General features: G+C 42.0%; 1 protein-coding gene across 1 annotated transcript in view; it reads right to left on the bottom strand.

Moving 5' to 3' along the window:
• The window catches only part of KNTC1 (kinetochore associated 1), an 80,739-nt gene that overhangs the window by 42,712 nt on the left and 15,045 nt on the right, over positions 1-22,982 (bottom strand). Inside the window, exons 16-33 of the mRNA XM_066371040.1 lie at positions 22,882-22,957; positions 22,640-22,765; positions 22,461-22,550; positions 21,912-21,965; positions 18,929-18,990; positions 17,644-17,755; positions 17,102-17,245; positions 16,850-16,906; positions 16,658-16,759; positions 13,615-13,734; positions 13,378-13,521; positions 12,323-12,421; positions 11,586-11,689; positions 11,334-11,433; positions 10,343-10,477; positions 9,690-9,809; positions 7,628-7,700; positions 6,723-6,790 (exon numbers count right to left, since the gene is read on the bottom strand). Coding sequence (XP_066227137.1) covers positions 6,723-6,790; positions 7,628-7,700; positions 9,690-9,809; positions 10,343-10,477; positions 11,334-11,433; positions 11,586-11,689; positions 12,323-12,421; positions 13,378-13,521; positions 13,615-13,734; positions 16,658-16,759; positions 16,850-16,906; positions 17,102-17,245; positions 17,644-17,755; positions 18,929-18,990; positions 21,912-21,965; positions 22,461-22,550; positions 22,640-22,765; positions 22,882-22,957 — 1,786 coding nt within the window. The remainder of the gene's footprint in view (positions 1-6,722; positions 6,791-7,627; positions 7,701-9,689; positions 9,810-10,342; positions 10,478-11,333; positions 11,434-11,585; positions 11,690-12,322; positions 12,422-13,377; positions 13,522-13,614; positions 13,735-16,657; positions 16,760-16,849; positions 16,907-17,101; positions 17,246-17,643; positions 17,756-18,928; positions 18,991-21,911; positions 21,966-22,460; positions 22,551-22,639; positions 22,766-22,881; positions 22,958-22,982) is intronic.

Raw genomic sequence — 22,982 nt, 5'->3', positions numbered from 1 at the left:
ATCAACTCAAAATTTATGGGACACAGCAAAAGCAGTCCTGAGAGGGAAGTTCATAGCATTACAGGCATACCTTAAGAAGCTAGAAAAAGCTCAAATAAACAACTTGACCCTGCATCTAAAAGAAGTAGAAAAAGAACAGCAAGTAAAGACCAGAGCTAGTAGAAGGAAGGAAATAATAAAGATTAGAGCAGAAATAAATGACATAGAGGCTAAAGAAACAATACAGAGGATCAATGAAACCAGGAGCTGGTTCTTTGAAAACGGTAAATAAGATTGATGAACCTTTAACCAGACTCACCAAGAAAAAAAGAGAGATGACTCAAATAAATAAAATTAGAAATGAGAGTGGAGATATAAGGACTGACACAACAGAAATACAAAATATTTTAAGAAAATACTATGAAGAACTGTACACCAAAAAATTAAGACAACCTAGATAAAATGGAAAAAATCCATGAAACATATAATCTTCCAAAAATTAATCTGGGAGAATCAAAAAACCTAAACAGACCGATTACAACAAATAAGATTGAAACAGTTATCAAAAAACTCCCGGCCCTGGCCGGTTGGATGAGCAGTAGAGCGTTGGCCTGGCGTGTGGGGGACCTGGGTTCAATTTCCAGCCAGGGCACATAGGAGAAGCGCCCATTTGCTTCTCCACCCCCCCTCCTTCCTCTCTGTCTCTCTCTTCCCCTCCCGCAGCCAAGGCTCCATTGGAGCAAAGATGGCCCGGGCGCTGGGGATGGCTCCTTGGCCTTTGCCCCAGGCGCTAGAGTGGCTCTGGTTGCGGCAGAGCAACGCCCCGGAGGGGCAGAGCATCGCCCCCTGGTGAGCAGAGCGTCTCCCCTGGTGGGCGTGCCGGGTGGATCCCGGTCGGGCGCATGCGGGAGTCTGTCTGACTGTCTCTCCCCGTTTCCAGCTTCAGAAAAATACAAAACAAAAACCTCCCAAAAAAAGAAAAGTCCTGGGCCTGATGGCTTCACAAGTGAATTCTACCAAATATTCAAAGAAGAACTAACACCTATCTTTCTCAAGCTATTTCAAAAAATTCAAGAGGAAGGAAGACTTCCAAGCTCCTTTTATGAGGTGAGTATAATTCTGATTCCAAAACCAGGCAAAGAAAACACAAAGAAAGAAAATTATAGGCCAATATCCCTGATGAATTTAGATGCTAAAATCCTCCACAAAATATTAGCAAACCGGATCCAGCAATATATGAAAAAAATCATACCATGATCAAGTGGGATTTATTCTTGAGAGGCAAGGCTGGTACAATATTCGCAAATCAATCAATGTGATTCATCACATAAACAAAAGGAAGGACAAAAACCACATGATAATTTCAATAGATGCAGAAAAAGCATTTGATAAAATCCAGCACCCATTCATGATCAAAACTCTCAGCAAGCCTGACCAGGTGGTGGCACAGTGGATAGGGCATCGGACTGGGATGCGGAAGGACCCAGGTTCGAGACCCCGAGGTCGCCAGCTTGAGCGCGGGCTCATCTGGCTTGAGCAAAAAGCTCACCAGCTTGGACCCAAGGTTGCTGGCTCCAGCAAGGGGTTACTCGGTCTGCTGAAGGTCCGCGGTCAAGGCACATATGAGAAAGCAATCAATGAACAACTAAGAAGTCGCAACGCGCAATGAAAAACTAATGATTGATGCTTCTCATCTCTCTCCATTCCTGTCTGTCTGTCCCTGTCTATCTCTGCCTCTGTAAAAAAACAAACAAACAAAAAAAAAAAACCTCTCAGCAAATGGGAATACAGGAAACATACCTCAACATGATAAAGGCCATCTATAACAAACCCACAGCCAACATCATACTCAATGGGCAAAAATTAAAAGCAATCCCCTTAAGATCAGGAACAAGGCAGGGGTGCCCCTTTTCACCACTCTTATTCAACATAGTTCTGGAAGTCCTAGCCACAGCAATCAGACAAGAAAAATAAATAAAAGGCATCAAAATTGGAAAAAAAGAAGTAAAACTATTATTATTTGCAGATGATACGATATTGTATATAGAAAACCCTAAAGTCTCAGTCAATAAACTACTAGACCTGATAAATGAATTCAGCAAAGTGGTAGGATATAAAATTAATACTCAGAAATCAGAGGCTTTTTTTTTTTTTTTTTTTTTGTATTTTTCTGAAGCTGGAAACAGGGAGACAGTCAGACAGACTCCCGCATGCGCCCAAGCGGGATCCACCTGGCACGCCCACCAGGGGGCGATGCTCTGCCCATCCGGGGTGTTGCTCTGCCGTGACCAGAGCCACTCTAGCGCCTGAGGCAGAGGCCATGGGGCCATCCCCAGCGCTCGGGCCATCTTTGCTCCAATGGAACCTTGGCTGCCAGAGGGGAAGAGAGAGACAGAGAGGAAGGAGAGGGGGAGGGGTGGAGAAGCAGATGGGCGCCTCTCCTGGGTGCCCTGGTTGGGAATTGAACCCGGTTCCCCCGCACGCCAGGCCAACGCTCTACCACTGAGCCAACTGGCCAGGGCCTCAGAGGCATTTTTATACACTAACAATGAACTGTCAGAAAGAGAAATTAAGGAATCAATCCCCTTTACCATTGCAGCCAAAAAAATAAAGTACCTGAATAAATTTAACCAGGGAGATTAAAGACTTATACTCGGAAAATTATAAAACATTGATTAAAAAAATCAGGGAAGATACAAACAAGTGGAAGCATATATTGTACTCATGGTTAGGAAGAATAAACATCATTAAAATGTCTATATTACCCAAAGCAATATATAAATTCAATGCAATTCCTATTAAAATACCAATGACATACTTCAAAGATATAGAACAAATATTCCAAAAATTCATATGAAACCAAAAGAGAACACGAATAGCCTCAGCAATCTTGAAAAGGAAGAATAAAGTGGGAGGTATCACACTTCCTGATAACAAGTTATATACTACAAGGCCATTGTACTCAAAACAGCCTGGTACTGGCATAAGAACAGGCACATAGATCAATGGAACAGAACGAAGAACCTAGAAATAAATCCACACTGTTATGGACAACTGATACTTGACAAAGGAGGTAAGAGCATACAATGGAGTAAAGACAGCCTCTTTAACAAATGGTGTTGGGAAAATTGGACAGCTACCTGCAAAAAAATAAAACTAGACCACCAACTTACACCATTCACAAAAATAAACTCAAAATGGATAAAAGACTTAAATGTAAGCCGTAAAACCATAAGCATCTTAGAAGAAAACATAGGTAGTAAGCTCTCTGACATCTCTCACAGCAATATATTTGCCGATTTATCTCCACGGGCAAGTGAAATAAAAGACAGGATAAACAAATGGGACTATATCAAACTAAAAAGCTTCTGCACAGCCAAAGAGAATAAGAACAGAATAAAAAGACAAACTACACAATGGGAGAATATATTTGACAATACGTCTGATAAGGGGTTAATAACCAAAATTTACAAAGAACTTGTAAAACTAATACCAGGAAGACAAACAATCCAATCAAAAAATGGGTGAAAGAAATGAATAGACACTTCTCCAAAGAGGACATATAGATGGCCAATAGGTATATGAAAAAATGCTCAACATCACTAATCATTAGAGAAATGCAAATTAAAACCACAATGAGATATCACCTCACATCAGTCAGAACAGTGCTCTTCAACAAAACAACACAGAGTAAGTGCTGGCGAGGATGTGGAGAAAAAGGAACCTTCCTGCACTGTTGGTGAGAATGCAGACTGGTGCAGCCACTGTGGAAAACAGTATGGAGATTCCTCAAGAAATTAAAAATCGAACTGCCTTTTGACCCAGCTATACTACTGTTAGGAATATACCCCAAGAACACCATAGCACTGTTTATAAAGAAGAAATGCACCCCTATGTTTATGGCAGCATTGTTCACAATAGCGAAGATCTGGAAACAGCCCAAGTGTCCGTCAGTGGACGAGTGGATTAAAAAAAGCTTTGGTACATATATACTATGGAATACTACTCAGCCATAAGAAATGATGACATCGGATCATTTACAACAACATGGATGGATCTTGATAACATTATACTGAGCGAAATAAGTAAATCAGAAAAAACTAAGAACTATATGATTCCATACATAGGTGGGACATAAAAATGAGACTCAGAGGCATGGACAAGAGTGTGGGGTTTACAGGGTGGGGGGGGAGAGGGAGGGGGTTGGGGGAGGGGAGGGGCACAAAGAAAACCAGTTAGAAGGTGACAGAAGACAATTGGACTTTGGGTGATGGGAATGCAGCATAATCAGATGTCAAAATAACCTAGCGATGTTTTCTCTGAACATATGTACCCTGATTTATCAATGTCACCCCATTAAAATTAATTAAAAAACATGTAGAAAAAAAAAAAGAAAATAGGAAAACATCACTTTTACCCACGGTGTTCTCCACTTTGGCATCATTGACATTCTGAGCTAGAACTGTGGGGAGCCCTAAATAGGTGGGATGGATTCAATACTAGATTCAGGCAATTCTTCCCTGGTGGCTTGCAGGACCTGGCTTTGCTCTTTCTCCCTGTAACTACTGGGTGGCTGCTAACTCCAGACCTAGAATGTTTTTTTCTGAACCAGGAAAAAAAAGCCAGGTACAAAAGGACATACAGTATATCATATGATTCCACTTATATAAAATATACAGAATAGGCAAATTCATAGGGACGAAAAGTGGATGCAAGGTTACCAGGAACTGTGGGCAGGGAGGAATTGGGGAATTACTGCTCACTAGGCTCAGAGTTTCTGCTGGACGTAATTAAAAGTAGAGAGTAGTGATGGTGATAGTCAGACAACACTGTAAATGTAATTAGTGTCACTGAAGTTCATATTGGAAAATGGTAAGAATGGCAACATTTATGTTGTATGTACTCTGTCACAATTAAAAAAAATGGGATATGCCTGACCTGTGGTGGCGCAGTGGATAAAGCGTCAACCTGGAAACACTGAGGTCGCCGGTTCAAAACCCTGGCTTGCCTGGTCAAGGCACATATGGGAGTTGATGCTTCCTGCTCCTCCCCCTTCTCTCTCTCTCTCTCTCTCTCTCTCTCTCTCCCCCCTAAAATGAATAAATAAATAAATAAAAATTAAAAAAAAAAAAAAAAATGGGATAAAGCAATATATCCCAAACCATTGAATTCTATAGTTTAAATAGAGAAAACAACATAGAATGTTAACTATATCTAAATAAAGCTGTTTTTAAAAAGAGAGAGGCCCTGGCCAGTTACTCAGTGGTAGAACAATGGCCTGGCATGTGGAAGTCCTGGGTTCAATTCCCAGTCAGGGCACACAGGATAAGCGCCCATCTGATTCTTCACCCCTCCTCTTCTCACTTCTCTCTCTCTTTCTTTTCCTCTTACTCTTCTACAGCCATGGCTCGATTGGAGTGAGTTGGTCCGGGGCAATAAGGATGGCTCCATGGCCTCTACCTCAAGTGCTAAGAACAGCTTGAGCCTGACCAGGCGGTGGTGTAGTGGATAGAGCGTCGGACTGGGATGCGGAGAACCCAGGTTCAAGACCCCGAGGTCGCCAGCTTGAGCACGGGCTCATCTGGTTTGAGCAAAGCTCACCAGCTTGGACCCAAGGTCACTGGCTTGAGCAAGGGGTTGGTTACTCGGTCTGCTGTAGCCCCACAGTCAAGGCACATATGAGAAAGCAATCAATGAACAACTAAAGTGCCACAATGAAAAACTGATGATTGATGCTTCTGATCTCTCTCCGTTCCTGTCTATCTATCCCTATCTATCCCTCTCTCTGACTCTGTAAAAAAAACAACAGGCCCTGGCCGGTTGGCTCAGCGGTAGAGCATCGGCCTGGCGTGTGGGGGACCCGGGTTCAATTCCCGGCCAGGGCACATAGGAGAAGCGCCCATTTGCTTCTCCACCCCACCCCCTCCTTCCTCTCTGTCTCTCTGTTCCCCTCCCGCAGCCAAAGCTCCATTGGAGCGAGGATGGCCCGGGCGCTGGGGATGGCTCCTTGGCCTCTGCCCCAGGCGCTAGAGTGGCTCTGGTCGCGGCAGAGAGAGCCCCCAGAGGGGCAGAGCATCGCCCCCTGGTGGGTAGAACGTCGCCCCTGGTGGGTGTGCCGGGTGGATCCCGGTCGGGCGCATGTGGGAGTCTGTCTGACTGTCTCTCCCCGTTTCCAGCTTCAGAAAAATACAAAAAAAACCCACACACACACAAAAAAAAACCACAACAACAAACAAAAACTGCATTATAGTTGAAATAAATTACAATTAAAAAAAAAAAAAAAGAGCTTGGTTGCTGAGCAATAGAGCAATGCTCCAGATGGGCAAAGCATCACCCTCTAGTACAGCGGTTCTCAACCTGTGGGTTGCGATCCCAGGCGGGGGTCGAACGACCAAAACACAGGGGTCGCCTAAAGCCAGCGGAAAATACATATTTATTATACAATACATTTTAAAATAAAATACGTATTTCCGATGGCTTTAGGCGGCCCCTGTGTTTTGGTCGTTTGACCCCCACCGGGGTCGCAACCCACAGGTTGAGAACCGCTGCTCTAGTAGGTGTGCTGGGGTGGATCCTGGTTGGGGCAAATCCAGGAGTCTGTCTGCCTCCCCTCCTCCCACTGAATTTAAAAAATAAAAGAGAGAGCGAGAGAAAGAGAAGGAAAGCCAGTATACCTCAAGTCTCTGAAGGCTAGTGCAGAAAACGTTAAGAGCAAGGGCCAGACCAGAGCCTTAGAGCTTTACCTGTAAGCTAGCAATAGCCTTAAATAGAACCAGCATTTCTTCACAGTCATCCTTCTTCTGCAGATTGTCTGTAATTAAAAAGGTTAAAATTAGCCTGACCTGTGGTGGTGCAGTGGATAAAGTGTTGACCTAGAACGCCTAGGTCACCGGTTCAAAACCGTGCACTTGTCTGGTCAGGGCATGTATGGGAGTTGATGTTTCCTGCTTCTCCCTCCTTTCTCTCTCTCTCTATCTCTCTCTCTCTCTCTCACTCTCTCTCCTCTCTAAAATGAATTTTTTAAAAATTAAAAAAAAAGGTTAAAATTAGCGCAGACATCTCAAATTTACACAATATCAGAATTTAAAAAGCTAAAATTTTAATTAGCTCTGGCTTTTCTTATCTCAAGCCTTCCATAATTCTATAGAGATATTAATTGAAGGTCATTTAAAGTACAAAAAAGATTATTTTTGCAGGAGGTACAAGAGAGAAGAAGTTTTTGGGCTACAAGAAAACTGGCAATTTTTCTGAAATAAATTGGAGCTCTTTTCTTCCCAAGAGAGTGACTTTGTTAATCATTTTATTGAAGTTCAAGGTTAAATGGGTTTTCACCCCCAATCACAATCAAATGATACGGAGAAATATGAGTAATGAATGAGTGCAAGGCACCACAGAAATCTAGCCCAACATGAAAGAGTTTACTGATGCATATAAACAAACGGTAAGTGGATTACAGATGCGCCTGTTCTTAGGCTGCAAATCAAAATAATGAAGCAAAGAGGACTTTTCACGAAGAAAAATGGGTGGGATCAATAAACACCATCGGAACCAGAAGAACTATGGGTAAGGATGAGAGCCGGCACTGATGCTCTCTTCTGGAAAGGACGGGCTTTAGAACAAAAGCAAGGTCAGGGAACAGAGATACTACCTTTCTGAATGTCACACAGTACTTTAAGAATGTCTACTGATGTCTTCACTACAGACATTCTCCAGGCCTTGTCCTAAAAAAAAGAAATACTCAAAGTGAAATCGAGTTCCTGATTTGCCATTTTGGTAGTACACGTACATAACAAGTAAAAAAGAACTATGGGATAAGAAAAAAAAATAAAACAATAAAAATTGCTGAAAAATTGCCCTGAACGGATAGTTCAGTTGGTTAGAGCACTATCCCGATATACAAAGGTTGCCAGTTTGATCCCCAGTCAGGGCACAAAAGAGACTGACGTTTCTGCCTACCTGTCTGTCTCTTTCTCCCTCCCCCACTCTTTAAAAATCAATAAAATAAAATTGCTAAAAAAACCTGAGAAGTTTATGGTACTTGAAGTTGGGGAACCAAAAAATGGGTCAAAATTGAATTATATATAATCTAAACATGAAGAATGCCAGTATAAACCCTTGGATATGTGGTTTAGAAATACAGATGACGTACCTATCAACTATAAACACTTGGGTGTTTGTTTGGTTGTTTTGATTTTTACTGTTTTGTTTATTACTTGAGAAAACATTTGGAAAAGTTAAAGAGAACTAAACTTGTTTAGCCCTAGAGAACTGAAGTCAAATTATCTTCAAGACCAAAAGTATTAAAAAAAGAAAAAGAAAAAAAAGTGAGAGAGAGAAAGAATAAAAACCAAACAGGGAAAAGCTTTAATTAAAGGACATGATAGCCTGACCAGGTGATGGCACAGTGGATAGAGCGTTGGACTGGGATGCGGAGGACCCAGGTTCGAGACCCCGAGCTCACCAGCTTGAGCGTGGGCTCATCTGGTTTGAGCAAAGCTCACCAGCTTGGGCCCAAGGTCTCTGGCTTGAGCAAGGGGTTACTCGGTCTGCTGAAGGCCTGCGGTCAAGGCACATATGAGAAAGCAATCAATGAACAACTAAGGTGTCGCAACGAAAAACTGATGATTGATGCTTCTCATCTCTCTCCGTTCCTATCTGTCCCTCTCTCTGATTCTGTCTGTCTTTGTAAGAAAAACAAAAAAAGGACATGATAGATGTTGGGCCCAGGTCCACACCAAAGAGATTTTCTGCGTGATGCAGGGCAGCCTATGGTTAAGGGCCCAGACTCAGGTTTGAGTTGAGGTTCTGCCACTTTCTAATAATCTTGGGGACATCATCACAATGTTAGTTTCTGAACTTAAATTGTTAAGAACCTACTTCACAGCTAAGAGGAAGTGGACAATATCTTTAAATTATTTAACCTAGTGGCCACTGCATGGTAAGACCATAATAAATATTAGATATTAAAAAAAACCTCATTTCGGCCCTGGCCGGTTGGCTTGGCGGTGGAGCGTCGCCTGGCGTGCGGGGGACCCGGGTTCGATTCCCGGCCGGGGCACGTGGGAGAGGCGCCCATTTGCTTCTCCACCCCACCCCCTCCTTCCTCTCTGTCTCTCTCTTCCCCTCCCGCAGCCGGGGCTCCATTGGAGCAGGGATGGCCCGGGCGCTGGGGATGGCTCCTTGGCCTCTGCCCCAGGCGCTGGAGTGGCTCTGATCGCGGCAGAGCGAAGCCCCGGAGGGGCGGAGCGTCGCCCCTGATGGGCGTGCCGGGTGGATCCCGGTTGGGCGCATGCGGGAGTCTGTCTGGCTGTCTCTCCCCATTTCCAGCTTCAGAAAAATGCCAGGAAAACCCCCCCCAAAAAACCCCCACCTCATTTCCCTACAAGTTAAAAAAAAAAAAAAGAACGACTGAACTGCAGAAACAGGTTAGGGGGTATCTATCTCTAAAGGTGTAAAAAATGCAACTATTCTGGAAAAGTTACATATTCAGCTGCTTATCTCCAGAGAAGTGGTCATGCTCACTTGAAACTGCTCCTACATTTCAATGTTCTGAGACCATTTAGACTGTCGCTGTTTCTGTGGCTGGCGTTCCTATTTGATGGTACTATGTCCCATAAGATGCAGAACAGTGATCATACTACAAGGCATGATGGCAAGTTTCTCATAATAAAGACTGGACTGACCCACATTTTATTTAGTGAAAATCTCACCTCGTCAGAATTATCTGGCTCCTCTTGCAATGCCAGTCGTGCCCAGATGACGACTCTTTCTGCAGTCCTCTCAGCCTCAGCAGAAGGCAAAGACCTCAACAACGCGACACAGTCCTCACTCTGTAAACAAGAAAAAACAGCTGAGACCTTCGTGAAGAGAACAGTTTGGACTTCCTTCTCTCTTTTCTATTTAAAGGTAAAAAGATATTTTGAAAACTAGATTATGGTAAGATAAAAATATGCAAATTCTGTTGATAATGACAGCAAACAAAATATTAAATTAAAATACCACCTCTTTATACATTGCAATTTTATACTTTTAGAATTATAGAAAAATAACAACAGTTAAGAATACAAAGAAAGCCCATATCCTATTCTGGAATCAAAGGGAACCACAGAAAGTATAAAACATGATCTGACTTTTGTTGAGTACCAAAGAATGTGAAAACCCACTAGCTATTCACAAAAAGCTTTTAAGGAACCTACAGATATAAAAAACATGGTTAATCAAACATGTGATGTTTTAAATCTCAGTATAACTTTATCTTGTGCCAGTCTATTTGGATAATTTGACTGTTTTGAGTTTTTAAGGATTTCACTGACAAAGAAACCGTAGGAAAGAAAGAGCAAAGAGCAACATAAAACTTGCATACCTGATCTCTATCTATTAGGTCAATCATCTTCAGACTGTAAATTTCATCATCAGTCAACATATGGGCTTGGGCCACCTTCAAAGCATCTTCTAAAGAAGATGGGACATCTTGTTTGAGAATGTATCTGACCACCCTCTGAAACAGAGATCATATACACACTCCTTTGTTACAAAAATCTCTCAGAAAACCCAGAAATCATTTATTCATAGGGCAAAATCCTAATTAAAATAAGGCAGCAAAAAAACTAAGCCATATAAAATCATTAAAAAATAATTCACATTGTGCATTTTATGACAGTCCTACCTAAGTTCTTTTTTCCTCTAGCTTTATTGGGGTATAATTGACAAATAAACATTGTATATAATGAAGGTGTTCAATGTGATGATTTTTTGTGTGTGTGCGAGAGAAATACAGAGATAGACAGACAGGGACAGATAGAAGGAAGGCAGAGAGATGAGAAGCATCAACTCAAAGTTGTGGCACCTTAGTTGTTCATTGATTGCTTTCTCATATGTGTCTTGACATATGGAGGGGCGCTCCAGCCGAGCCAGTGACCCCTTATTCAAGCCAGCAACCTTTAAGCTCAAGCCAGCAACCATGGGGTCATGTCTATGATCCTATACTCAAGCTGGCAACCCCGCTTTCAAGCTGAATGAACCTGCACTCAAGCCGGTGACCTCGGGGTTCTGACCCTGGGTTCTCAGCGTCCCAGGCCTATGCTCTATCCACTGCGCCACCGCCTGGAAAGGCTTTGCTTTTTTTTTTTTTTTTTGTGATGATTTGATATAGTCCTTTCTTTTCTTTATTAACCATTTGTTGTCCTCTCTACTCTAATAAACAGTCAGCACCCTGTTAACATTCTGTTTAACAAAGGAAAGTAGTGGAAAACCTAACTCTATTACTTTTAAGAACACAAAATCCTCATTAAATTTCCCACACTGCTGCCCTAGAGAAGGAACAAGGGGGTGGAAAAACTCTTCCGTGTCCTTACCATTATTTCCTTGTTTAAGAGGTTCACCTCCCTTATTCCATAACCTCGTAAAAGCTTCTTCATCTCCATCAGTTTGTAACTCTCCTGTAATAACTTGACCCTAAAAGTAAATTTATTGATATTAACATGGATTATCATTTTTATGAAATAACAAGACACAGTAAGGGATAGAAAACCAGAAAAAAAAAATGTCAATGTAACACATGAGGTTTGCCCAGCACAGGACAGAGGTTGGGTAGAGCGCCGTCTTACTTGGGGTGGTCCATCTCCAGGTGCTGTTTCACCAGCTGCTCCACTGCCGCGCTCCAGGGCACCACGGCTGCATACATTATCTTAAGCACTGCATCGAATATGAGCTGCGGAGACACACACGGGACAGTGAGCAGCCCCCAGAGTTACATTTCATGCAAGATCAGGACACTGTCCAATCCACAGCAGAGGGCTTACATCTCCTGATGGGTAGCTTGAGACTATTTCAGCTTCTGACCACAAAACCATCCATTTCTTCCCATTTTCACATACAAAGGGGTGATTTTAATATTTAGAAAATATTTTGAGAAGTATTTTCTCTGCTGAAAGTTAAGTCATGTAACTATTAGACTCTACAGCCTGTGTTTAAAAATATATATATTTCATGATTTTTTTTTATAACAGTGGCAATTAACAGTGGATATCAAAATAAGAGCATATAGATTGTAGTATATTTTTTAAAACGTCTCTGTGTTTGTGAAACCGTAGGAAAATCCTAGAAATATATGCACCCAGTTATCCATGGTGGTTCTTCTAAGGGTGGGAATAAGAAAACTATTGCTTTTAATTTTCGTAATTAAATAAAATAGAATTATGGGTGGTTTTTAATTGTTTTTATTCCTTTTTCATCCTACACCAATCGTCCTTAACAAACACATGCTGCTTCTGTGACCAGGAAGGCCGTTTCAGGGGCAGCTGCAGCACGGGGCGGGGAGTGTCCATGGTCTCTGTGGACTTACATCCGTGTCAGACAGGCACCCGATGACGGCCATGGCTTTTGCTTCCCAAGCTGTTTCAAAGAGTGAGGCGGACTTTGAACTGCATCTCTTTAATAAATCCTAAAAAGGAATAAGTATCTTTTTTTTTTTTCAATTTAACTTTCACTAAAACAAAGTAAAACATACATATAGATATAAATAGCTTTTACAGATGGGTAAAAAAACAAAAACTTGCACTTAGCCATGAATTCTGAACTACTGAATCATGGTCAAAAAACCCCAAAACTGCCAAATTCTTGACATTCAGTTTTATTTACTAAATTTTTTTAAATTGACTTTATGGGAATGACATTGTTTAATATAACTTGACCTTCAGTTTTATTACATGGTTCAGAGAACATGTAAAGGAAAGATTCTCGAAGAATCTATAAATAGGATATGGTACATCATTAAGACTACCAAAAAGTAATTGCTAATGTTTATTGAGCTCATGTTCCTATTATCTCGTAACAACCATTTGGAGAAAGACCTAATATCATCCTATTTTGCTCAAGCTTGCCAGTTGTTCTATAGCAGAGTTAACCCACATTCTTAACCAACAGGATATGCTGCTGCAAATTCGAACAGTTAACACACTGTATTAAACATTTACTAGCCTGACCAGGTGGTGGTGCAGAAGATACAGCGTCAGACTGGGATGCGGAGGACCCAGGTTCGAGACCCTGAGGTTACCAGCTTGAGCGTGGGCTCATCTGGTTTGAGCAAAGCTCACCAGCTTGGACCCAAGGTCACTGGCTCAAGGAAGGGGTTACTCAGTCTGCTGTAGCACCCTGGTCAAGCACATATGAGAAAGCAATCAATGAACAACTAAGGTGTCGCAATGAAAAACTGATGATTGATGCTTCTCATCTCTCTCTGTTCCTGTCTGTCTGTCCCTATCTATCCCTCTCTCTGACTCTCGCTCTGTCTGTGTAAAAACAAACAAACAAAGAAACAAAAAAAAACATTTACTACAATTACACAGGGCAGAGAGCCAAGAAAAGAGACTGGAAGTAAAGAAAAAGTTACCAAGTTACCTCTATGTACAGAATGAGAAGTTCCTCCTCCTGCAAGTCATGTTCCCGCATGTACACACCTATAAACTTCTCCAAGGTGGATGGAACCAGCTCTGGGGCCAGCACTCTATCAAACATTCGGAACACAATGGTGGTTGTATTTTCCTGGATGAAAAATAAAAAAAAAGATAGTATAAATGCAAACTCTGCTCATCCTGGGTATGATAAAAAAAATTGTTAATAAATCCAGACGTTTACCTTCTCAAAATCAGAGAGGGATAATTTGCAGTTGTATCTCCTGTGTAATGTGATCAGCTCTCGCAAGTGATTTACCAAAGTCCGTAACTGACACACTTCCTCTGTTTTCTCATAGTCCTTCTGAAGCAAGAGTTCCAAGTTGTTAAGGATATGCAATAAAAGTGTGACAGAAATATACAAAAAAGGTCAGAATTATTTCATAGGAAATATGAAATGGCCATGGATTATGTACTTAAGAAACCTCCCTCCCGACCGGGTAGTAGCGCAGTGGATGGAGCGTCAGACTGGGATGCGGGGGACCCAGGTTCGAGACCCCGAGGTTGCCAGCGTGGGCACGGGTTCATTTGGTTTGATCAGAGCGCACCGACTTGAGCCCAAGGTCGCTGGCTCGAGCGGGGGGTTGCTCAGTCTGCTGAGGGCCCGCAGTCGGGGCACATATGAGAGAGCAAGCAATGAACAACTAAGGTGTCACAACAAAATACTGATGATGCTTCTCAAAAAAAAAAAAAAAGAAAAGAAACCTCCCAACTTATGCCTTGATAAATTGTAGAATTTTAGCTAAAATTAGTACAAACTAACAGATTGGAACCTGACAGAAATCTGAAAGAACTTTTCTTTCTTAAAACAATATAGAAAAACTATTATTTTAGTGTAATATTTCTTTGGATCCCTGTATAATTAGGTCCATAAATATCATTTGTAGGACCCTCAACACTCCATCTGTATTGATTATGACCAGACATAAAGCTCTAACACAGGGGTCCCCAAACTTTTTACACAGGGGGCCAGTTCACTGTCCCTCAGACCATTGGAGGGCCAGACTATAAAAAAACTATGAACAAATCCCTATGCACACTACACATATCTTATTTTAAAGTAAACAAACAAAATGGGAACGAATACAATATTTAAAATAGAGAACAATTAAATTTAAATCAACAAACTGACCAGTATTTCAATGGGAACTATGCTCCTCTCACTGACCACCAATGAAAGAGGTGCCCCTTCCGGGTGTGCGGCGGGGCCGGATAAATGGCCTCAGAGGGCCGCATGCGGCCTGCGGGCCGTAGTTTGGGGACCCCTGCTCTAACAGTTTCTAAAGTTACATATAAGGAACAGAAGGGTCAATATTGATCAAAGGCAATTAATAGGGAAAAGACAAAGTAGTATTTTATATAGAAAAAGGAAAATGCTCTTCAGCAGATAAATATAATGATCAATGTACACTATAATACATATTAATAATATATATCAATACACTGAAACATATTAAAAATTCTCATTTTATTGTTAACAGTATATAATCAATAAGTATAATTGATAAGACTGTTATATCAGAAAATAGTAGGAAATTTATTATTTTGGGGCTCTAGAAATGTAAGGAATGAATGCAATTTCACAATGTATGTTTTAACCTTAAAAAAGGTCATACCGGCCCTGGCCGGTTGGCTCAGTGGTAGAGTGTCGGCCTGGCATGCAGAGGTCCCGGGTTCGATTCCCAGCCAGGGCACACAGGAGAAGCGCCCATCTGCTTCTCCACCCCTCCCCCTCTCCTTCCTCTCTGTCTCTCTCTTCCCCTCCCGCAGCGAGGCTCCATTGGAGTAAAGATGGCCCGGGCACTGGGGATGGCTCCTTGGCCTCTGCCCCAGGCGCTAGAGTAGCTCTGGTCGCAACAGAGCGTCGCCCCCTGGTGGGCGTGCCAGGTGGATCCCGGTCGGGCGCATGCGGGAGTCTGTCTGTCTCTCCCCGTTTCCAGCTTCAGAAAAATAGAAAAAGAGGAAAAAAAAAAAAAGGTCATACCTCTGCTACTTAAGCACTTAATACTCAGAGCTGAGATTAAACTGAGGTGTCTCATGTTTCTTTTTTTTTTTCTTTTTCTTTTTTTTTTTTTTGGTGGCAGCGGTGGGATGTCTCATGTTTCTAAACTAAATTACGACATACCAACAAAATTTTTTTTTTTTTTTTCTTCATTTTTCTGAAGCTGGAAACAGGGAGAGACAGTCAGACAGACTCCCGCATGCGCCCGACCGGGATCCACCCGGCACGCCCACCATGGGGCGGCGCTCTGCCCACCAGGGGGCGATGCTCTGCCCATCCTGGGCGTCGCCATATTGCGACCAGAGCCACTCTAGCGCCTGGGGCAGAGGCCAAGGAGCCATCCCCAGCGCCCGGGCCATCTTTGCTCCAATGGAGCCTTGGCTGCGGGAGGGGAAGAGAGAGACAGAGAGGAAAGCGCGGCGGAGGGGTGGAGAAGCAAATGGGCGCTTCTCCTGTGTGCCCTGGCCGGGAATCGAACCCGGGTCCTCCGCACGCTAGGCCGACGCTCTACCACTGAGCCAACCGGCCAGGGCCCCAACAAATTTTTAAAATATAAGAATGTCCTTTTATTTTTTCAGTATAATGAATGCTTTCTAGATTTTAGAAACCTGAAGGGAAAAATAAATGAACTTAAGAAATTTAGAAGCTAGACAGCAAATTCGGTTCATTAATATCATCAACATTCCTGACCTCGGTTCCATTTCTAGTCTTGCTAGTTTTTTTCAGCCAGTCAGAAAGCCCCAGATATTTTCCAATTGAATCTTTGAAAATATTCATTGGTACATAAGCCGTAATGGCTGTGGAAATGTCTAAGATAGGCGTTCAGAAGTAGGCGTAGTTTACTAGGTTAAGTAAAGAAGTAAACCTGATTGAGATACTGATCGCCTTTGAAAGCAGACCCTACCACATTATTGCGTTGTGTCTCGTAAAGCAACAGGAAATGCTAAAAATGCAGAAAATCTTAATAATCAACCCAGGAGGGGCACATGTATGTGCAATTTCCATTTTGGATGGTTCGACAGAAAAAAAGTGCATTAAGAGAGGTCAAGGGTGTGTAACAGAACTATCAGGAAGAAGAAAAAGGAAATGTTCATTTTTGAGAATTTTAAAAGTACCTGTCCAAAGAACAGACCAAATGAATAAAAACAGAACATTTCAGAAGTGGATAGATTTTTAGGACATGCACAGAGTGCTTTATCACTAAATATTTTTTTCCATCTCCTACCAAGGAAATCCAGTGCCAAGAGGACACCAAGCCCAACTCGTCTGGCTTTTCTGCTGTAAAAAACACCTCTGCCAGTTGAAGTCCATTCTCTGGCCAGTTCGCCTTTAAAAAATTCAAAAACCATTAAAAAATGATGATTTATTCCATCGGGAGAGTCTTAAATATCTTTTTAGTACTAATTATCCATATTACCTTATCAGTTAATTCAAGGTTCCTGGCTGCTTGCTCCAACCATTTTGCAAGAATTTTCTGAAATAAATAAATCATTTAAAAATAACACAGTCAATTAGTTAGTCACCAAAATAATTTAGACAATCATGATAATCTTTCAACAGAGATACTAAAATTTACTCACCGGGGTTAGTGTGACTTGATGTTCAATGATATATGATGTAAAAAATAAAACGGAATCATCGAAGAGTGAAAATACTAAAGGCAACTTACCTGTCCATCTGGAACAATCCTTCTCACAAATGGAATCACATCATTTTTAAGCCATATACAGAGCTTTTGCAGAGAGACTGGTGTGGAGATTGAATTGAGCAAGTTCTCAAGCATTTTCACATCAAATCTGCTTTCAAAGTTTGCCTGAAATCACACAGAGTGAGAAAGTAGGATTTACCTGACAAATTTAAACTGACAGCCTCCCAAAACGAAAAGAAAGACCTCGTAGAAAGTCATTTCAAAAATTATTTTAGTATTTTATGAGCATTAAAAGTGATTTACTCTACACAATAATTTAAGCCGGGAACCACAAATTCCATGAATCTCATGACAGAAAATTCCAAGTAACAAATGGGGTGGCAGAGGGATTGGCAGAGATGGCCTCCCAAGGAAAACCGGAGGGGACCATACCAATCCCAGCAACGTGTCCACAAATGACACCACATCCATATAACTTGGCACCCTGTTAGTTCCCAACACAGATTCAATCACCCATCTTAGGATTTATGAAGCCGGTAAGAAAACATCACAGAACATATTACCCGATGTCTAAGCCAAAGGTACTGTGCACAAACGAGGTTTCCCTCTCTTAGCTGCAAAAAAATATCCCTCAGGTCATCTTCATTATTCAGAAAGTCAATCCAAGAGCTTCCACTGCAAAGCCAGGGAAGAAAAAGTTAGCAGTTTAAAAAAAACACACAAACAAAAGAACATTAAGGTTCTTTATTACAAATGGGTATCAGTATGCATTTTTGTTTTTGTTTGTTTGTTTGTTTTTGTATTTTTCTGAAGCTGGAAACAGGGAGAGACAGTCAGACAGACTCCCGCATGCGCCCGACCGGGATCCACCCAGCACGCCCACCAGGGGGCGATGCTCTGCCCCTCCGGGGCGTCACTCTTTTGCCACCAGAGCCACTCCAGCGCCTGGGGCAGAGGCCAAGGAGCCATCCCCAGCACCCGGGCCATCTTTGCTCCAATGGAGCCTTGCTGTGGGAGGGGAAGAGAGAGACAGAGAGGAAGGAGAGGGGGAGGGGTGGAGAAGCAGATGGGCGCTTCTGCTGTGTGCCCTGGCCGGGAATTGAACCCGGGACTTCTGCACGCCAGGCCGACGCTCTACCACTGAGCCAAACGGCCAGGGCTCAGTATGCATTTTAACTAGCTTTTTTCCCCTCAAAAAGTTATTAAAAAATTCCCAAGATTAAAGAGTGAAAAGTAGAGTCCCTTCTTATCTTTGACCTAGATGCCTCCTGTATCTTCCCAGGTAGCCATACCCCTTCCTGTAGCTCCTTCTTGAGATAATCAGTACCCACACAAGCAACCAGTTTTAATTTTTAAGTGAATGACTTTTCTATATATACCATCTGTACTTTAAAAAAGAATTTCATTTCATTTTATCTTAGAGCTGTACCAAATCAGCCGATATACACGTTCTTCTTTTTAAGGACTACGTTGTTCCATGGCACGGGTTTACTGGAATTTATTTAACTGGTCCACCATAGCTGAATGTTGTCTGATCTTTAAGGTAATTAATTATATGATTAATTGTAAATGATGATATTCTTGGTGCACATGTTGGAATACCTTACTAAAATCAATTTCCAAAAGTAAAATTGCTAAGGCCAAAGCTATAAGCATTTAAACTTGCCTTTCCAATGCATCAGTTCAGTTCCCATGCATGGTGCAGAAAGTGCCTAAAAAGCTTAGCAAGAAAGATATCTTCCATTCCCAGAAACACAATTTCATTCAAAGCAATAATGTATCTCTTATGACATTCCAAACTTAAATCTAATTCACAATTTAAAAATGAAAAGTGAGGACTATACACACCTGAATTTTTCTGGTCCAAATGCTCCATAAAAAGTAGTCAACTTTGCATGAGCTCTTAGTACCTAAACAAGGAACAATTTGATCATCTGTGTGTTGTGTGCAGTAATATTAAATCGGGCACGTTGTTTGGGAAGTCTCGCACAGATTCTCATTCTGTCAGTTTCCATAAATACGACTGCCTTTATTTAACACAAAACCAAAAAAGAGTTGGAAAAATGGAACATTTCCTATCACATTCAATGCAATAAAACTTCAAAAGAAGTATGTGCACATGAATCGTGGGCGTCCTTTAAAACCAATTCGTTTTTGGCCTGACCTGTGGTGGCGCAGTGGATAAAGCGCCGACCTGGAAATGTTAAGGTCACTGGTTCGAAACCCTGGGCTTGTCTAGTCAAGGCACATATGGGAGTTGATGCTTCCTGCTCCTCCCCCCTTCTCTCTCTCTCCTCTCTCTCCTTTCTAAAATGAATAAATAAATAAAAAAGTAAATAAACTGGTTTATGAATGTATTTTCCTTCGAGGTCAGGGTAAGATGCTGGCGGAGGGGAGACATTAGCATAACAATGGCCCTTCCCAAGCAGGGAGGTAATTAGCAATTTCATGGACAGCTGCCCAGCACAATTTTTAACAATAAAAATGAGCAAACTCCGAAAATACAAATTTTACAAACTCATTTGCCCAACAATCATCATTTTCTTCACTGACTTTTGGCTTTTTCGCCACTTTCCTCGCTTTCACTTAGAGGCCGTTTCAACAAAAACCTTTTCATGGAAGTTTGTTTCTTCCTCCCTTTCAGAATGTTTGGCAGGCTATCTAGTGAAGGGTGGCAGAAACTCGTGATTCAAATACCCACTCATGACTTAAAGCAAAAAATCTGGCTAGTGATGGCTCGTCTATCAAATTGCTCATGATTTAAAGTGCTCGTGTGTCAAGGTACTACGGTAACTTGCTCTTGAAGAAATTACAGGCCTATCTTTGACTGCGAAACATAGAGTCATGCGCCATATAAAAGTATTTTGGTCAGTGACGGACCACATGTATGGACGGTGGCCCAGTGAGATTGTTAACACTGAAACATTCCTGTCGCCCGGTGACGTCGTAGTGCAGTGCACTGCTCTCCAGGTATCCGATGACGCTGATGGAAAAATGTGTAACTGAGCTGCCAGTCACATGGAAATACAGTCCACATGTTACATACAGTACATACCACTCAATAATGACAATACATGACTACGTTCCCAGCTTGTATACCTACTATACTTTTAATCGTTATTTCAGCATCGTCTCTGCACTCCTACAGAAAAGGGCGTATTGCACCAGCAGCAGCCTCCTTCCTGTTGTTTACAGCACAGTGTTGATAAAGGAGTCTCCATGGCATACAGCTATGTCCTGGGCCTTCACATTCACTCATCACCCACTCACTGACTAACTCAGGGGAACGTCCAGTCCTGCAGGCTCCATCCATGGGGAGAGCAACTGTTTTCTTACCGTTTATACCAGTGGTAGTCAACCTGGTCCCTACCACCCACTAGTGGGCGTTCTAGCTTTCATGGTGGGCTGTAGCGGAGCAACCAAAAGTATAAATAAAAAGATAGATTTAACTATAGTTGGTTGTTTTATAAAGATTTATTCTGCCTGACCAGGCAGTGGCGCAGTGGATAGAGCGTCGGACTGGGATGCGGAAGACCCAGGTTCGAGACCCCAAGGTTGACAGTTTGAGTGCAGGCTCATCTGGCTTGAGCAAAAAGCTCGCCAGCTTGGACCCAAGGTCACTGGCTCGAGCAAGGAGTTATTCTGTCTGCTGAAGGCCCACAGTCAAGGCACATATGAGAAGGCAAACAATGAATAACTAAGGTGTCTCAATGTGCAACGAAAAACTAATGATTAATGTTTCTCATCTCTCCGTTCCTGTCTGACTGTCCCTGTCTGTCCCTCACTCTGACTCTCTCTATGTCTCTGTAAAAAAATAAAATAAAATAAAATAAATAAAAATAAATAAATAAATAAAAAGATTTATTCTGCCAAACTTAGTGAAAATCCGACATAAAGTACTTGGTAAATAATAATTATTATATGCTTTAACTTGCTGTAACTCTGCTTTATAAATTATGTTTAAATTTTTATTTATTTATTTTTTACAGAGACAGAGAGTGAGTCAGAGAGAAGGATAGACAGGGACAGACAGACAGGAATGGAGAGAGATGAGAAGCATCAATTATTAGTTTTTCATTGACCTTTGCAACACCTTAGTTGTTCATTGATTGCTTTCTCATATGTGCCTTGACCGTGGACCTTTAGCAAACTGAGTAACCCCTTGCTGGAGCCAGCAACCTTGGGTTCAAGCTGGTGGGCTTTTCCTCAAACCAGATGAGCCCGCACTCAAGTTGGCGACCTTGGGGTCTTGAACCTAGGTCCTCTGTATCCCAGTCCGATGCTCTATCCACTGCACCACCGCCTGGTCAGGCTGCTTTATAAATTTTATAAAGTAAAGTTACCTCCCTACTTTATAAATCACTATTACTGTGGAACAGGTGGGCAGTTAGAAAATTTTACTACTGAGATACAAAAGTGGGTGGTAGATATGAAAAGGTTGACTACCCCTGGTTTATAGTCATTTTAGCATGCATTTTCTATGGTCAAATGCCCAAACACTTAGCATTGTGTTAAAACTGCCTCCCGTGTTCAGCACAGTATCACACAGCACAGACCCCTGGCCCGGGAGCAACAGGCTGTACCACCTAGGATTTTGTGGGTTTAAAAAAAAGTTTTACAAGAGTTTATTGGAGCCAGTGGACGACATACAACAGAGAGCAGGATCTCAAATGCTCCTGTACCCTCTGAGTTTGTGTAGGTGTGCTCTGTGATGGTCACAAGACATCACCTAGTGACACATGTCTCAGAACATGTTCCCTTTGTTCAGTGGTGTGTTGCTGTACTGTGAAGGCACACTCACCCCCAAATTAACCTGCAAATGTGCAATTACCTCATTTAAGCCATAAGAATACACAGGAACAGTTCTATCTTCTTTCTTCAAAAGCTAAGATGAAGAAGACATATGGTTAGAATACCCGCTATGTTAGGTTTTTCATGAAAACAGATGATTATTTTTTACAGATTATTTTTTATTGATTGATATTTGGGGGGAAGGGGGAGAGGGAGGGAAGGATAGAGAGAAAGAGGGAGAAGGAAGACAGATGAGAAGCATCAAGTCATACTTATGGCGTTTCAGTTATTGATTGCTTCTCATATGTGCTTTGATGGGGGTTGGAGGGGCAGCTCCAGCTAAGCCAGTGACCCCTTGCTCAAGCCAGTGACCATGGAATCATTTCAATGACCCCATGCTCAAGCCGGTGATCCCATGCTAAAGCTGGTGAGCCTGCATAGAAAGAGTTCATTTTTTTCTTTTCTATTTATTTTATTGGGGTGACGTGGGCTAATATAATTATAAGGGAAAAGAAAAAGAATTCATTTTTTGGAAGTGATATATTTTGCATAAGACAAGCTGACATGGACAAATGTTCTAAAAACTTACCCTGGTTTTGGCATAATTCAGCATTTCCTGGGTCGTCTCATAGGTTATCCACTGAGCCTCCAAGCAGTAATTCACCACAAATTCATCATCCTGTGTCACAAATGCCAGACATAGTAAGGTGGCTGCGTGTTGACCGCTCTGTCAACGTGAAACTCCAACACAAGACAGGGGAAACACACCTGGATTCTATGCAGATTTTCCTTGGCTTCATCTACAAGTTTTTGCCATTTGGTCTGCTCACTGGTGTCCACAGAACTCAACGCTAGTTTCTCCAACATATCGTTTGCTTTCACCTTATAAACCAGCTGTAAGAGAGATACCACGTCAAGTAGCTTGAAGCCAAAAATGCTGCCTCCCTAGCACTGAGTATATGAAAAAAAATCCTTGTTCAGTGAACACGTCAATTCATGGGTGACACTACCTCCACGTCGAGTCCAAACTGAATGGCAAAGCTCTCAGCTTCAGCAAATCTGTGCTTGTGGAGTAACCGACTCAATCTGTGAAGGGGGAAAAATTTTTGGT

This window comes from Saccopteryx leptura, chromosome 2 (genome assembly GCF_036850995.1).
Source record: "Saccopteryx leptura isolate mSacLep1 chromosome 2, mSacLep1_pri_phased_curated, whole genome shotgun sequence".
Taxonomy (NCBI): domain Eukaryota; kingdom Metazoa; phylum Chordata; class Mammalia; order Chiroptera; family Emballonuridae; genus Saccopteryx; species Saccopteryx leptura.
This window is presented reverse-complemented; position numbering and strand designations above follow the sequence as displayed.